The sequence below is a fragment of the Eretmochelys imbricata genome, chromosome 8, assembly GCF_965152235.1.
Source record: "Eretmochelys imbricata isolate rEreImb1 chromosome 8, rEreImb1.hap1, whole genome shotgun sequence".
NCBI lineage: Eukaryota > Metazoa > Chordata > Testudines > Cheloniidae > Eretmochelys > Eretmochelys imbricata.
The window spans coordinates 11,787,417-11,804,339 of NC_135579.1; the positions used below are offsets into that span (position 1 = coordinate 11,787,417).

The 16,923-nt window shown below is 39.5% G+C and overlaps 1 protein-coding gene across 4 annotated transcripts in view; it reads left to right on the plus strand.

Moving 5' to 3' along the window:
- Window positions 1-16,923, plus strand: part of MACROH2A1 (macroH2A.1 histone) — a 71,433-nt gene that overhangs the window by 39,099 nt on the left and 15,411 nt on the right. Inside the window, exons 5-6 of one of the 4 annotated variants that reach the window (XM_077825234.1) lie at window positions 1,328-1,438; window positions 15,025-15,124. In XM_077825234.1, coding sequence (XP_077681360.1) covers window positions 1,328-1,438; window positions 15,025-15,124 — 211 coding nt within the window. Of the gene's footprint in view, window positions 1-1,327; window positions 1,439-15,024; window positions 15,125-16,732; window positions 16,824-16,923 lie in introns of all 4 variants that reach the window. The other 3 variants (XM_077825236.1, XM_077825235.1, XM_077825237.1) reach the window with 3 other exon arrangements.

Below are 16,923 nucleotides of genomic sequence, written 5' to 3' on the forward strand. Positions count from 1 at the left end.
AATTATTTTCCTGATTTTACAGTTACTTTTTGAACTCTTGAATTTTCTCTCTCCTTGTAGAACACATAGTAGGTAGCATTTGGAGTGCAGAGCTCCTAATAACCTTGCACTAATAATTTCCCTAAATCTGGATATTTTTTTTCTTTCTTGATTACAAAAGCAGGAAGTCTGTTGTGGGGTTCTGTTTTTCTTTCACACAATAAACTTCATTGTCTGCTTATTATACTAATATTTGGCTAATAATAAACTCCAGGGGAATTGAAATAGGAGGCATGAAAATCTAATTTTCGAAACATTTGTATAATGTAAAGTATGGTTACACTTCCTAGAAACACAAATATACTCCTGCATCTTCACCACCTTATTTGTTTACTCACACACTATGTTACCTATACTTTTGGGGGGAGTATAACACAACAGTAGCTTTGCTTTAATGTCCCAAGTAGAGGTTTGATTCACAGACATGTTATTGAGGCAATACATATTTATGCTAAATGACGATTATTATTATATTTTATTTTATTTTATTTCAAATTAAAATATTCCTACCTCTCAGTTGGCAGCAGTTGAGCTAGTTGCTACAGCAGTTGTTTCACTGCCATGACTGACATCCCTTCAAAATGATACAGTTCTAATTTATATCCAACAATTTGATGCAGGCCAAACCTGTGTTGTTCTAGTTAAATAATCCAGTTAAATGGATGGAATAAATTTAATTTAATTTTAATTTTACTGAGTAATGGAAGATGACTGGGGCCAGGTTTGAAAAACAGAATTTTTCAGCTAGGGCCTACAGCACCTCTATCAGGCATACAGCATAATGGAATAATTTATTTATATTATTTACAGTAACAGCCAAATTTTAAAATAGGTACCTAAAAACACAGTTGTGAAATTTGCAAGTGACCACTTTCATGCACAGATACAAGATTTCGTGTCTGAAGAAGGCTCTTAGGAATGCCAAGAATGTCCACTTGCAAATGGGTACATTGCCCCTTTGCATTTGCATTTTTAAAAAATTGTTGAAAATATTTTGGGAAATTTTAGAAGACGAGTGAATTCTCTAGTGTGTGTGGTTTCATAGGCAAGAGGGGACCTAGGACATCCAAACATTGAGGTCATTTCTCCTCTGGATGTGTATGTGTAGCTGCCTTTATTAACATTAATCAGTCACATATGTGACTAAAGGTCAGACTCCAATACCATTGTTTGTATTAGTTGTTTATAGCATAATAAATATGGCTACGTGTATTGCATGTCATATTATCAGTATTATTGAACCATATTTCTCAGCCTCTGGTTAACTAATTAACTATATTTTTACAAGAAGAAGCAGGGAGAAGTCAGCAAATCAGCAAGTGCTGACAGTACAACAGAAGGAACTCCTGCAGATGGATTCACAGTCTTGTCCACCAAAAGTCTTTTCCTTGGCCAGAAGGTAGGTCTAGGCATTTTATAAGCCAATACCTATCTTGAAGTTTTGCTTAAGAGATACACCCCAAAAAGGCCTGTGCTTGACTAGCATTCACCCAGTCTTGTAGTTCATCTGCACGTGCATTACAGAGCTGATTTGGATAAGCCTTTTTTAACAAAGAAATCACCTGAAACTGGTTTTGAAAACTTTATTTTTAATAAATGGGTCTTCATGTGCGTAATTAACCAAACATTCTGATACAGTGAAATTTTGTTTGCTGTGAAACTTTCCACATTTTTTATTAGACGGCATAATTATTACAGCTAAGCTTCTCCCAGTGATGACATTTTGCTGAGGACAAAATGGCTTTACAAAAGGACAGCCTGCTCTATTGCCAGTATAAATGATTTGCTGGCTTCTATCAAAACCTATTTAAAATATTTATTTCTAATAGATCTTTTTTTTTTTTACAAAAACTAATACCATACAATAACGAATGACGCTTTTACAAAAAGCCATTTATCAACAGTTGTATTTACCCTGTGAGCATATTTTGAGAGTTGGGTGTGTTAGGGTTTTAATGCTAAAATAGCACTTTAAAGAGACATTGTTAATTCAAGAAATGAACCTGGTCTCTTTTCTTGAAACCAGCCTTTAACTTATGTGATATGCTATTTTGAAGTAATACTGCATCTTTCTTTTATCATTCAGTGGCTAAATCATTGTATTGTAAATTGAAAGTGACGAACCATTTTTGTCCCATCATGGAATGTCTCCTTTAACTCATTTTTATTTCATATCGAGACTGTACTCCGTTTATTGTTGCACAGCTTGTCTGCTAAGTTCATTATGCATGCAAATAACTTTATTTTATTTTCTGCAAGGGGTTTCTGTATTTTACATGCAGTTTACACTTGCGGTCAGATTGTCATTTGAAGGGGAGAGATTGGCTGCTTCCCCTGGAATCTTTCTGAAAATATTCAAATTTTAAGACACTTTGATTAGTTAAAATCCAAAGTTTATAAACTCAATATTCTCTTTACGGAGGAACCAAATTAAGGCTTTTGGAATTGATTTGGCATTCTTTTTGTTCAAAATAGGAATTAATTTCATGGTATCACAGACCTGACCCTGATGGCCACGTAGCCAGTAGGATTTTGCTATCCATTTCAATGAGAGAAAGCTCTTTGGGGCAGGGACAGGTTTTGTTTGCTGTTTGTAGAGCAACTATCACAGTGGGGTCTTGATCCAGACAGGGTCTCTTAAGTGATAACAATAATACAAATAATTAATAATAAGCAGCTCTGAGTCCTAGTTTTTCTTTGATATGAATCACAAATATAATAGGTTTACCTTGCAGAGTTTACCTTCCTTTGTCCCCTTAACAGTGAGGGATTTCTAATCTTATGTTGGTGAAAGAGTGCAACCTAGCAACACCATAGAACTCTAGACAACTGGTTCCTTATTCACGTGGAACAAAGCTCCCTGAGGGGTGTATTGTCATTCGGTGTCCATGCAGCCATGCTCCTTTCTCCCTCTGAGCAGCTTTAACTCCTAGACAGAACTGCTCATTGCTACATCTTAGATTCTCCTGCCCAGTGCTACTGGTTTTAGCTCCTCTCTACCCATGCAAGTGAAAGGGAGTATCTGTTTCACTTTGTGTGCAAATCTAAGTTACATTAAAAAATCATGCCTATGTAAGGTAAACACAAATCATGTATGAAGGAGCTGTTTCCCAGTGGCTGTATTTGATGAGGCATATCGTGGTCACGTTGATATTAGTGGGAGTTTGCTTGTCTCATATTTGTAACAGCACACGTAAAGGGGGAAAAATGCAAACATGATGCAAATTACACCTCCTATGAAGAAAAACCCAGGTAAAATGTGCACTTCTGCTGATGTAGAGAGGATACATGTTGATATACATCACCTAGCTATTAAAGGACGTATTCTGTTTTTGCCCCATACTGGGAACTGTTGTTATAGTCAGTGAGCGCTCAGTGCAGAAATCAAGGTTATAAAATACCATATCGTTAATGAATCTAAGAATTCCCTAAATCCTACTCTCCATCTTTATTAGGTTAAAAAATAGAGAGCATTCTTACCCTACGCAACGTGACAAATAATAAATCTGTTACCGTGGTAATATTTTTCCTAGAAAAAACATTTTTAAGGACTAATTTGATTTTTCATGGATTCCTTGTAAGCCTGAAAACATGGAAAGCTTAGAAGGCAAAGATCTCACTGCATTGTAGTGTATAAAGAGGTGATATCTTTGAATGCGTGCATTTAATAAGAACACAGGATAAAATAGTTAGTTTGTTTTGTCAGCTCATGGTTTAGGAATATCTTCAGAAGCATTCCCCAGAAGTTATTTTTCAGCAGCTCAACATGCCTCAGTGTATTTTCCTAATGATCCAACATAGTGTATTTTTTTCTATATTGAGAAAAAACAAGGGCAGATCCTGGGCCTGATCTGTGGTTGCTGAGTACCTCAGATGAAGTGCTGAGCACCCTCAACACCCACAGATGCAGTGGGAGGTAACCACCCTTTTTGCCTCCTAGGTTATAGGCCCATTCTGCACAGGCTCGGTTGAATAAGAAAGGCTCATGGGTGTTACAGTATGTCTGTTGCTAAGATACTTACTGTACTAAAGAGGGCAAGCAGGTTAACAGACTGGAAACTAATTGTTATTGTTAATGATGTTTGTCTTGACCCATTGAAATTTTCAAACAATTCCTTTCATTATTCTGAAAATTTTACAAATTACTTATAAATTTTGAGTGCATTATCTTGGAATCAATTAAATGCTTTTAAGTCATTTCTACATGCAACTGCGGTTTAAAAGGACCTTCTTGATTTAAAACATTTATCTAAAGCATTAAGTCAGATACTGTGTTTCCGGAAAGAATCTAAAGTTTTGTTATTGGGGGTGGGGGAGGGTATGTTTGTTTTTTAAATCGGAGTCTAATGATATTAATTAAATTTTCTAGGTCTTCTTGGCACAGCAGATATTTATTTTAAATGACTAATGTAGCCCAACAATGTGATGAGCACTGTAATTCTTAGAAATTCCCACTGTACAGTATTTTCAGAGTGTGGGGGAGGGAGAAAGTGCCTTTTTTTTTTTTTTTTTAAGGCAGTTAAGAGTCATGGAAAGTTACTGGGAAGGAGAGGGAGGACCTGGTTTTGCTTTCTTCAGCACTACTTTGCTCTTTCAGAATTGTGGAATTTTGTGCAAAAGTTAAATTATTCATAGCTCTCAGAATGCAGTTACCCTCATACTTAGAGGAGACAATGGTTCAGGGGGTTAGTAAAGGGGACTGAGAGTTATGATTCCTGGGTTCTAATTCTGACTGTGCCATTGACATACTGTAAATCATTTCATCTTTTGGTATGTGTTTCCCCATCTGTAAAATGGAGATATATGCATATATTCCTCACAGAGATGATAGCAGGCTTGATGCACTAATGCTTATAAGCATTTTGTGATGGAGACCATTCTTCCTTAAATATTGATTGATTTTTTTAGTTTGTTTCAGGTTTCAGAGTAACAGCCGTGTTAGTCTGTATTCGCAAAAAGAAAAGGAGTACTTGTGGCACCTTAGAGACTAACCAATTTATTTGAGCATAAGCTTTCGTGAGCTACAGCTCACTTCATCGGATGCTCACGAAAGCTTATGCTCAAATAAATTGGTTAGTCTCTAACGTGCCACAAGTACTCCTTTTCTTTTAGTTTTTCAAGCAACCTTCCATTGCTCTGGGTGCTCTTACAAAAATGTGGTGCTTTGAATGTTTATATTGCAAACAAATTACAGTTACGGCCTCTTAGATATTAATTTTATTCACTGTAATAAGAACAAGCACTATAAATAATAAATAAGAATAACAGGCCCAAAAGATAACTACTCTTCCCTAAAATAGACCTATAATCAATAACCTTCAAATGACCCTTCTCCTCCCTGAATGCCTCTACAAGCACGTTCACTAGATCTGCAAATCTGGGCTGTGGCAGACTTAAGGGGAAGCAAGGAAGTAATCCTATACTTTCTACCATGTCATCCATGATGCCTTAATGGGAAAAATCACTTTTCCTGGCTCCGCTTTTAGAGGAAGGAAAGGGTTTACTTGCAAGAACTGGCTTCTGTCACTGCAATATCCCCCGAAGATTTAATTACTGAGAACGTTGTAGCACACAGAGCAGGTTTGGGTACAGTCCATTTCTAAAACGTATTGTTGATTTTTGAACAAAATCTTTAAGCAGCCGTATTAAGCTTCACTTAAATTCAGAGGTTTTGAGAAATTGTGTTGCTGCCATTTTCCATGGGGGAAATCCCCCTTCATTTATTAAAACATGTAGATACCTAGTTATTAATGTTTTACAAACCTTAATCTAATAATCTAGTTGATTTTAAAATTACTGTTGCGGTCTACAAAAGATGCCTTTGTGGCAACCGAGGATTATTAAAATATTCTATAAATTAACTAAAAGCACCTTTAGTTAATTTATAGAATATTTTAATAATCCTATTATAATATTATTATTTAATTACATAATTTAATTTAATATAATATTATAATAATTTCATAATCCTGTTAGCACCAACACTTGTTTTTCTGGAATTGTTGACCAGTTGCTGGATTGGAAAACTTTAGTGGTAAGCATCTGGGTCTGGCTTTTCAAAGAGACTTCAACTTCGCATGAAATAGGCATCCCAGTTTTCTGTGTGCAAATTAAATTGCTAGATAATTACTCAGTCCTTACTCAGGCAAAACACCAAAGAATTCAAAGGTAGTTTTGCCTGCAGTAAAGACTGAAAGGGTTGGCCAAATAATAATACTTAGCACTTCTGTGGCACTTAACATTTTCTAAGTACGCTTTAACTAATTCATCCAATTAAATGTTAACTAATTAGAGGCCTACCCAGTGTTGTACACGCAAGTGCAATTTGTGTCTCTTTTTAACAATGTGGTCCTTTAGGGATCAGTCCTCTTCTCTTGCCTGATATACAAACTTGTATAATATGATGCATGCTCGCATATTGGGCAGTAAAATCGAGCCATTAGTCATCAGGATTTAATTCTCAATGAAAGCTTTCAATTTATATTGTAAATATGTGACAGATACATAACTGCACAATAAATGCGTAATTCAACAAAAAGTGTCTAATTGCTGCACAGTAAAAAGGCAGCACAAGACTATGGATGACGGGTCTTTTGTAGGTGGATTTTTTATAGTTAAATTGGGACATACAATAATAACTAACGTAAATGCATGAATACCAAGGGAACCCCAAAACTGAAAAACCAAAATGGTCTGGAGTTAATAAAAATGAGGGGAAAACCCACAGAAATCTGGGAACTAGGGAACAAAAAGAGTTAACTTTAAAATGAAACAAATAAATATGTTCAGGCCTCTATTACAATTTAAATCCAATATGGTCAGCTTTTTATTTCAGTGCACACACAGTTTTTTTTCAGTATTGGTTTGGTTTGATTTAAAAAGAAAAAACAGCAGTTGCTTGTAGTCAGACTCAAGACTCAAACTGGATTATGTGAAAAGTCAGTAACGAGATGTGTGAAATATTACTGGGTTCAAATTCTATTTGAAAGTCAAACTTTTCCACATTTCATTACAAAATAAAAAATGGGCCCATATTTGCACAAATGTTCAAGTATGCTAATTTTTGGAACTAAAATGGGCCCATTTTTTTGAGTGACGATTGCTTACAGGTTAAAATTATGCAAACAGTTATGCATTGGCAAGTTTTTAAAAGCAAAATTTCTGTTTGTGTGCATAATCACATGAAATGAAATGGTGACAATTTTTGTTGGAAACTCCACAGCAAAAATTATAAATTTTGCACATCTCTAGGAATGACCTGTTGACTTTACTAGCATCTAGATCATACATTACACAAAACCAGTTGTCCAGTGTATCGACACATTTATATTCTCTCTCAGTAAATTAACTCACACGCAGGAAGGAGATGTACAGTTAAAATTAACGTGGATTAAAATACAACAGACCAAATTTAGCAATCAGTGGAAGTAATCTCAGGGTCTCAATATACTTGATTACACTGAAATGTTATACTTCATAGGTCTGATCCAAAGCCCATTGAATTCAAAAGGAATCTTTCCATTGACTGCAGTGGGCTTTAGATCAGGGCTTACCTGAGTGAATGAAAAATTTGTCTTTCATTTTTTTATCTCTAAATATTTGATAGAAATTTAGCATTAGCTCATATACTTACTTGGGTGGCCTTCTGTACTTGCATAGTCAGACACTGAAAAAGACACTTTAGGTGCATGGATAGCACCATGCTAATCACATCTATAGGCATAATTATAATGTGTATATATCTGCTTATTCTCACTGTTGTGCTCTATAAAAGGGATTAGGGAGATTACAAGTAAAAACATTATTGAATCCTATTTTTAAAACATTTGAGTTAGTTTGGTGCTTATGATATCAAAGACTTCACAACACTGGCTACAACTAGGGAACAGTGTAGCTAAGCACAGTTTTAAACTTCTCCACACAGTTTTGTCCAAGTGCTGTCTTCACTAGACTCTTGCTGTACCAGGGTGGGTATGTCAAGAGCAGAGTCTGACATTCCATGTTCAATTGTCCCAGACTACAGAGTAGTTTGTGATATAGATTAGAGACTCCCAAACTTGCGCTCAGAAGTGAACAAACTGCACTAATAGTGTGTCACTGAGCACTTTTTTACAAATATGTTCTTACTGGTATGGTATTGTAACCTTAATTCTTCTTTGAGTAGTATACCTAGGGTGCTCTACTTCAGGTGTGCATGTGCCTCTCGAGCCCTTGATTGGAGATTTTCCATTAGCAGTATCCGATTGGTCTGTGCATTCACTCTATACTACCTCGTGCTGCACACCGAGGGTTTGTAGAGTTGCGTGGGCAAACCACCCTCAGCCCCTTCTCTACCACCTCAGCCTGAGACAAACCTTTTATAAGCTCAGCATGTTCTACAGTTGTTTTAGTTAGTTCAGTGTTTCTAGTTAGTGTAGAATTAATTAGATAGTAGTGAGGGGTTTGGGTTTTTTCACCCTTTTTCCGGGGAGCCTATTTGGCCTGGCTGGGCATGCCTGGCTCACCAGGTTTCAAATGCTGCCTCTTGCCAGGAGGCTCTCCTGGTCAGTGACAGCCACTCGAAGTGTATCCATTGCTTTGGAGAGTCCCATATCTCCCAAAAGGGTAACTTTCGCCAACCTTTCAAATTTAGCATAGAAGAATCGGGAGACCAAATGGAGGATGGAACACTCCCTTCGACCTGCTTCTGAGTCAGGTCAGAAGACACCTCCCGCCGCCTCCCATGCATCTGTGTCTGGACAGATCTAGCACCCCTTTGGCCTCAGCCCAGTCTCCCCGAAGAGGAGCTCTGTCTCCCACCAGAAGGAGTCAGCTGCCAAAAGGCCCTGATCTCCCAGTCACATTATGGTGTCAGGGACCTTGACCTCTTGGCTCGGTACCATTGTGGCAAAGGACTCTTCCTCTGCTTCTGGTGGGACTGGAAAATCCCAGAGCGCTTCAGGGAGGCATTGCTCCAGCAGGCCCCCAGTACTGTCTGTGAAGGACAGGGAGGCCCAGGAAATACTCCTCTAGAATGGCTTCATCTACGTCAGGTTTACCATCAGTGCCTTCTCACTTGGACCATAAGGACCAGGAAAATCAAAGCGCCAGACACCTTCAGGCCCAGCACCTACATGCTCCAGATCAACGGTACTGTCCACTTTAACTGTTGCATTGATACCGACTCACTCGGTACTGCAGGAATTCCATTACTCCAGGTACTTGTCAGTTTTAGATGAGCTGGAGTCCCCACTGTTTATGGGTGCCAAACAACTCTCGGTACCAAGATCCCGGTCTCCAGATTATCATTGTTCCTGGTACCACCAGATTCTCTTTTTTCTCCTGCCCCCACCCCCTGGAGAACATTGAGGAGAATGACAGAGACATTCAGTCAGTCTCCTCTTTATCAGTGCAGGGTTCTGCTCTGTTTCCGTGCAGGAACCCGTACTTTGACAAGGATCCTCAACCACAACAGGAATGGTGGGATCAGTCCTGAGTGTAATCCCCTCTTCTAGATATCCCCCACCCCGAATGGCCATACTGGGATCTTTGGGCGGCATATTGGCAATAGTTTGCCAAGCCTCCAGCTTCATTGCACTGAGAGGTTGGGGTCTCCTATACCATGCCCACAACACAAGGAGACCTTTGAACAATAGGAGACTAAGGTGGATATGGAGGCCTCAACTCCTGTTTCAGCCTTGTCTCTGGAAAAGGCAATCATGCCTCCGCAACCATTGATGGCCAGTGATTTTCGTCAGTTCCAGGACCTCACGAAAAGGGTGTCTGACACCCTTCAGATACCTCTTGAGGAGGTTAAAGACTCACAACACAGGCTCCTGGACATTGTGCAGTTGGCAGCACCCAGACGGGTTGCACTACCTGGTAATGGAGTGCTCCTCCATCCAATGAAGACTATGTGGCAAACTCTTGTCACCATCCCTGCAACTTGCAAATAGGTGGATAAGAAATATTATGTTCCTCCTGGGGACTGAGAATTTTTGTTCCCTCACCTGTTTCCCTGGTAGTGGATGTTGTAAATTGGAGGGGCAAACTGCATTACTGTACATTACTTACAATAAGGACCAGAAGAGGTTAGATCTTTTTTGGTTGAAAGGCTTACTCATCTGCTTACACCTCCAATTTCAGATCTCAAACTGTCTGGTGATCATGGCCAAGTATGACTTCATGAATTACAAGAAGTTTGCTGCCTTTATTGAACATCTTCTATATGAGCATAGAGAATGCTTTCAGGCCATCATCAGGGAGGGTCAGTTATTAGCCAGAACCTCTCTCCAAAGGTCCTTAGATGCCACAGACACTGTCGCCAGATCCATCTCCACAGGGCTCAGGGTTTCATGGCTCCAGCTATCGAGGTTCCCGAGAGAGGATCAGAATACTTTTGAGGACGTCCCATTGCTTTTGGGGATTACAAATGAGTCCCAACACACACTGAAGGACTCCAGGGCCATGTTGAAGTCTTTGGATATATAAACCACTAAGAACAAGAGATTTTTTTAGGTCTCTAACTGCTCAGAGATCATGCTTGGGCCAGTTGTCTGGATTTCACTGGACTGCCGAACCCACTAGAAATTGAGAAAGATTCCAGAGGAAGAGAGCTCCTCACCCTCCTTCACTGAGTACCCAGTTATCACAACAATTTTGACAGATCAGTCAAGGATTTAATTCTCCCTCACCTCTAGCAGGCAAGCTGCAAACTTCACTAACCTTCCCACTTTTGGAGACTGCCTTTCTCACTTCCAACAGGCTTGTCAGCGTACTACAACAGACAAGTGGGCCCTGAAGGTTATAACATTTGGCTATTCCGACCACTTTGTCTTTCCCTTCCCCGTCCATCTTCACGACCCGTCTAATGAGACTATACTGAATCAAGAAGTGCATTCTCTCCTTCATTTAGGAGCGATAGCACCAGTCCCATCCCCTCACAGGTGGAAAAGGTTTTACTGGAAGTATTTTCTTATGCTCAAGGATGAAGGGTGGAGACCGATCTTAGATCTAAGATGGCTGAACAAATTTGTGAAGTCTCAGAAGTTAAGGATGGTGACTCTGGCAGCTATAATTCCTTCTCTAGAGGCAGGAGATTGGTTTTCAGCCCTCAGCCTACAGGACACCTATTTTCATATAGTGATTCACCCATTCACAAGAAATACACATGTTTTACTGTGGGCCAGGAGCATTTTCAATACTAGGTACTTCCCTTTGCCCTCTGTTCCCGAGAACTACAAGAGTGTTCTCAAAGGTTCTAGTGGTAGTAGCTGCTTTCCTTTGGCAAGAGTCGATTTTAGTTGTCCTGTATCTCAACAGCTGGGCCAATTTTACTCAAGGGCCAATTTTACAAAGCAGTGCTGACCTCCACCCAGGCAGCTCATGGTCTCTTCCAGGACTTGGGTCTCCAGCTGAATGTAAAAAACAAACAAAAAAAAAAACTTTTATCTTTGCTCTGGTACAGATAATGCAATTTATAGGGGTATACTTGGACTCATTAGCACCCAGAACCTTCCTTTCCATGGGCAGATTCATAACCTTGGCAAATCTGGTCGTGACAATTCAAGGAAATCCCTGATCCACAGTAAAGAACTGTTTACAGTTGTCAGCTTTCACCTTGGTAACAAGATTTCACCTTTTGCTGCTTTCAGGGCTGCTTCTGAAGGATCTATTACTCAACCAGAGACAGCTTGGACAAACAGGTCATGATTCCCCTCCAAATGAAAAACTCTCTAGACTGGTAGAAAAATCAGCTCCATGTCTGTACAGCCATCCCTTTCATCCACCCAGCTCCAACAGTAACTGTGACAGACACATCACTTTAGGGTAGGGAGCACACCTCCAAACCCTCACAACTCAGGGCAGATGATCACCTAAGGAAACCGGTCCCTCTATCAACCTGTTGGAACTCAAAGCAGTCAGGAACGCCTGCCTTCAGTTGCTGCCACTCATCGGGGCAAATCAATCAGGATCGTGACGGGCAATGTGGCTTGTATGTTCTGCGTCAACAAACAAGGAGGAGTAAGATCTCCTTCCATGTTCACCAAAGCTATCAAGTTATGGAACTGGTGTATAACCCATCAGATTCAGATCTCAGCCTTTTAGCTTCCTGAAGCCCAGAATATCACAGTTGATATGCTCAGCATGTGCTTCTCCCAGGACTAAGAATGAGCATTGTACTCAAATCCTTCATGGGGTATTCCAAAGGTAGAGACTTCCAGAGGTGGACCCATTCGCCACATTCAAAACCAAGAATTATCCCATTCTGCTCCAAAGGAGGCCTGGGTCACCACGCTTTGGGGGCTGCTTTTCTCCTTCCCTGTATGAAGGGCCTGTTCTCCAACACCACTAATACAAAGAGTGATTAACAGGATTAGACAGGACAAAGACAGGACTATCCTTATAGTACTGACCTGGTTGAGACAGGCTTGGTATCCTTCCCTGTTTCACCCATGTGTCCAACTGGCGTTCAAGCTTCTTACCATCTCTCATCTGGTCTCCCAGGATGCAGGTCACATGCTTCACCCAAACCTAGGGGTTCTCCACCTCTGAGCATGGCTTCTAGATGGTTCACAGAATTAGAATCCACCTGCTCAATGGGAGAACAAGTATGACTAAACATTAGAAGGGAGTCAACTCGAATTAGTTCCTTTCAGAAATGGAAAAGATTCAACCACTAATGTTACCATCACCATCTTGTGTCTGAATTCTCTTTGCTGTCAGCCATCTTGGATTACCTGCTGGCTTTCAAGCAATCAGTGTTATCAACTGGCTCTATTAGGGTTCATATCACTGTGATATCAGCATTTCATCACCCACTAGAGGGGTTTTCCATATTTGCTCACCGTATGTCCTCAAGATTTATTAAGGGTTTAGGGAACCTCTGCCCCCAGGTTAAGGATCCTACTCCTACTTGGGATCTCAACCTGGTACTTAGATACCTCATGCGACCTACATTTGAACCTATGGCAGCCTGCTCCTTGCTTCATTTATGAAGACATCCTTTCTAGTAACTATCATATTGGCTAGCAGGATTGGGGAGATTGTTGCCTGGCTGGCAGACCCTCCATTTATGGTATTTTTCAAGGACCAGGTCTCTTTATGGCTGCACCCAAAATTCTCACCTACAGTGTTGTCAATTCACATCTTCACTGATCTATTCATATACCGGTATTTTCCCCAAAACTGCATAAAACTCAGCAGGAGACCTCCTTTCATTCTTTAGATGTGAGGCAGGCATTGGCCTTTTATCTAGATTGGACCAAATAATTTTAGGAATCACCTAGACTGTTTGTCTCCATCACAGACAGGCCCAAAGGGTCCATGATATCTATACAGAGGCTGGATCTCTGTGTGTATTGTCACTTGCTGCGATGAAGCTGGTGCTCTACCTCCCCAGTGGAGAACAGCACACTCTATCAGTTCAGGCAACTTCAGCAACTCTAGTCAACAACATTCCAGTGTCTGAAATATGCAGAGCTGCTACGTGGGCCTCAGTGCCTACTTTTTCTAAACACTGTTTTGGTCAACATCATCAGATCTGATGTGGTTTTTGGTTCTGCTGTACTGTCTTAAATCTTCGACTCAATTCCGAAGCTCCCTCCTCTCTGTGGTGATGCTGCTTGGGAATCACCTGAAGTGGAGCAACCATAGAGATGCTACTCTAAGAAAAAGAAGAGGTTACCTTTTGCAGTAGCTGTGGTTCTTTGAGATGTGTCCGCCTCTGGGTGTTCCGCTATTGACCCACCTTCCCTTCAACATTGGATTGTCCTTTGTTGGGCATTCAGATAGAGAAGGAACCAACGGTGGTTCACCCGCACGCTCTGCGGTGCGCAGCTCAAGGTTGTATCAAGCTCATGTGGTGGCCGAATGGCCCTTGCTAATGGAAAATGTCCAGTCAAGGCTCAAGAGGCACATTGTGCATCGGCAGTGGAGCACCCATAGGGACTCACATCTCGAAGAACCACAGTTGTGGCACAAGGTGTATATTTCTTATTTGAGCATGATTTATGACTTATATACCTTGCTGAAAATACGGTGCTAGACATTAAAACTGTATTGCCTGAGATTCCACTTGATAGTTTCATTTTTAAAGAACTTGAGATATAAATGTGAGATTTATCTCCCGATGCCTGTGCTAATTGATTTCTATCACCCTGATACATACCAATGATAAATCCTCCTAATACTGATGGCTGTGGGGATGTCTAAAAGGCAGCCCTGTGCGGGTATAGTTCACAGGCTGCAGGCGGTTTATTTTCAGAAAAATATTTAACTAAAAGAAAAAGTAGCCTCCCTAAAACTATTCCACTGGATTGCAGCACAAGCATGCACCACAAACACCGCAAATATACAGACAGAGCCTTATATTTACTTAGTGATGCTACTTCACCAACCCTTCTACCAATATACTGCAGTCCTGGACAAATGAAAATTTAAGCTATTAAGGTGCAGATCATGATGTCTGCTTCTGTGACTGAAAAGGAAACATGCCTTCTTTTTAAGATTGGCAGTGTCATTGGAAATAAATGCCCGTTTTCTCCAAAACATCTTCACACTTAATGGATTAAGCAGAGAAGGGGAGACTCATTAAAACCACCATGTACTCTGTTAAAAGTCTTGGCCTGTCTAAAGAATTCCTCGCTCAAATTGATGCATAAGAAGTCGTGAGAGTATCTTTGAGCCAGGAGTTCAAAGGGGAATAGTTTATCCTTTATCATGTCAGGAATTTCAAACAATTCTGAACATAAAACATACACTGTATAAGAGCAGAGCTCATTAACAAGAACATTGACTTCCTTTCCATATACAGAACAATGTTTGAGTCTTGTGTTTGAAATTGATTCTTTGTTGGACCAATAACCCCTTTTATGACCTGCACTTTATTTTGCATATTTATTTGCAGTGATGCTATCTCCATCTGTGTTGCAAAGCTTACTTTTCTGCAGCTTCTCCGATTTCCCAGCTGTCCTGTTATTTCCCACCTCATGCTTTTCTTTTCAGCTGAACCTTATTCACAGTGAAATCAGTAATTTAGCCGGCTTTGAGGTGGAGGCCATTATCAATCCTACCAATGCTGACATTGACCTTAAAGATGACCTAGGTAAATGGGGAATGGGTTGACGCAACTAATGGTCACATGAAAATTATGGAACCCAGAATTTATTCTCCTGGACTTCATGCATTAAAATAAAACTTCAAATTCTTAAGTGCTCAAGAAAGTAGAATCTAGAGAATTCAGTTAAGAAGCATGATTTGCAACAAATCTAAATATTTGTGTATTAATTATTAGTGATTGTCTTCAAGTTGATTGCAATTAAAATAAGAAGTCATCTAAATTCCTTTCCATAATGCTCATAATTGACTGTTAGCTACTTTGAGGGGGGGTTCTTATGTGGATTCATTAAGAATTAAAATATTCTTTGTCAGGTTACTTTCAAAATAAGCAGTTTCTCCATTCTACCTGCAATCCCTTGTTTTCAAAGTAGACACAGAAATTCATAAAGAGGGATGATCAAATAATCCCCCAAATTGGCTTTCTGCCTTGATTTCATGTTTAATTCAATCAACTGGTTTGTATGTTTTCATTAGTCTTCAATTACCCCTCTCCATCACCTTCATATTCAGTTGAAAACCAGATTTTATAGCAGCATAAAACTTGAAAATATATTCCAGTGTACGGTGTATTGCTTTTATGGCTTCCACTCTGTTTCAAATAAAATATTACCCTTCAGCAGAAGTATGCCTACTAAAAAAATGTACTGATCTAGATGCACTTCATGCAAAACTATTTTTAATATCTGTTGTATACCTGCTCTTTTTTATTACTTTTCAGATTTCCTTAATGGAACAGTAAATTTAATTCCATTTTCACTGCATTTGTTACATGAATGTATGTGTGTAAATTACCAGGACAAAGATACAAGAAGGCTGAGTCTAAGTCAGTGTTCATCTAATTATATAAGTGTGTGTGTATATGTGTGTGTGTATATATAATATTTATACTTCACTTGTTCAAAAACTATCTTCTTTTAAAAAATAACCACACAAATAAATGGACTACCAGAGGGAAAATGTTACATCATGCACATATTTTTAAAAATATAAGAAACTTTTGAAATCTAACTTCATTAGATGGATAAAATGTGGATTTTTAAAAAAAATACTCAGTTCTATTTTAAAAAGCAAATACCAGACAACTCTGCCTGAAACAATACTATTTTCTCCCAACATGAAGGTTACTTTCTTTTTAGAAGCTGACAACATGATGAAAATTGCAAATTTAAAAGCGACAGCAATGGTGGCAAAAAATGGAGAAACTAATTATTTTGTTTGACTTGATGATCCAGAATTTCTTTTTAAACAGATACCATATTTTAGTGTCATGCTCTGTGGGGTGCTGGTATTAGAGGTTTCTGCAAAGTGAAATGGGGTTTTTAGCTGGTTTTAAAACTTTCGAAATGATCTTATGTGATTGCTCTGACTTGTCATCCAAACGTTCATTTAACCATGTCATACTCAACATTCCTCCTCCTCTTCTCCACACACCCTTCTTTACACATACTTGCACACACCGCTCAGAATACTCTCTTGGCACAAGGTTTGGAGATGTAAAGGTAGGAAAACATGGACGTTGGTACATGTGTAAATGTAGAGCCTGTCCTCGGTCTCTGTCCAACGTGGTTGATATACATTTGTTTACCTGTTGTAGTTGCAAGTTGTACAGGCTGACATTGCCACGATCGACAGTGATGCTGTCGTTCACCCGACAAACTCTGACTTCTACACCGGTGGTGAAGTAGGTAATGGAAAGTTCAGTGCTGCAGAGTTTGTATGTGTGTGCATGGTCAATCAGCAGCAACAAGCTTGTCCAAGCTATGCAGATCTGCATTACTTTCTCTC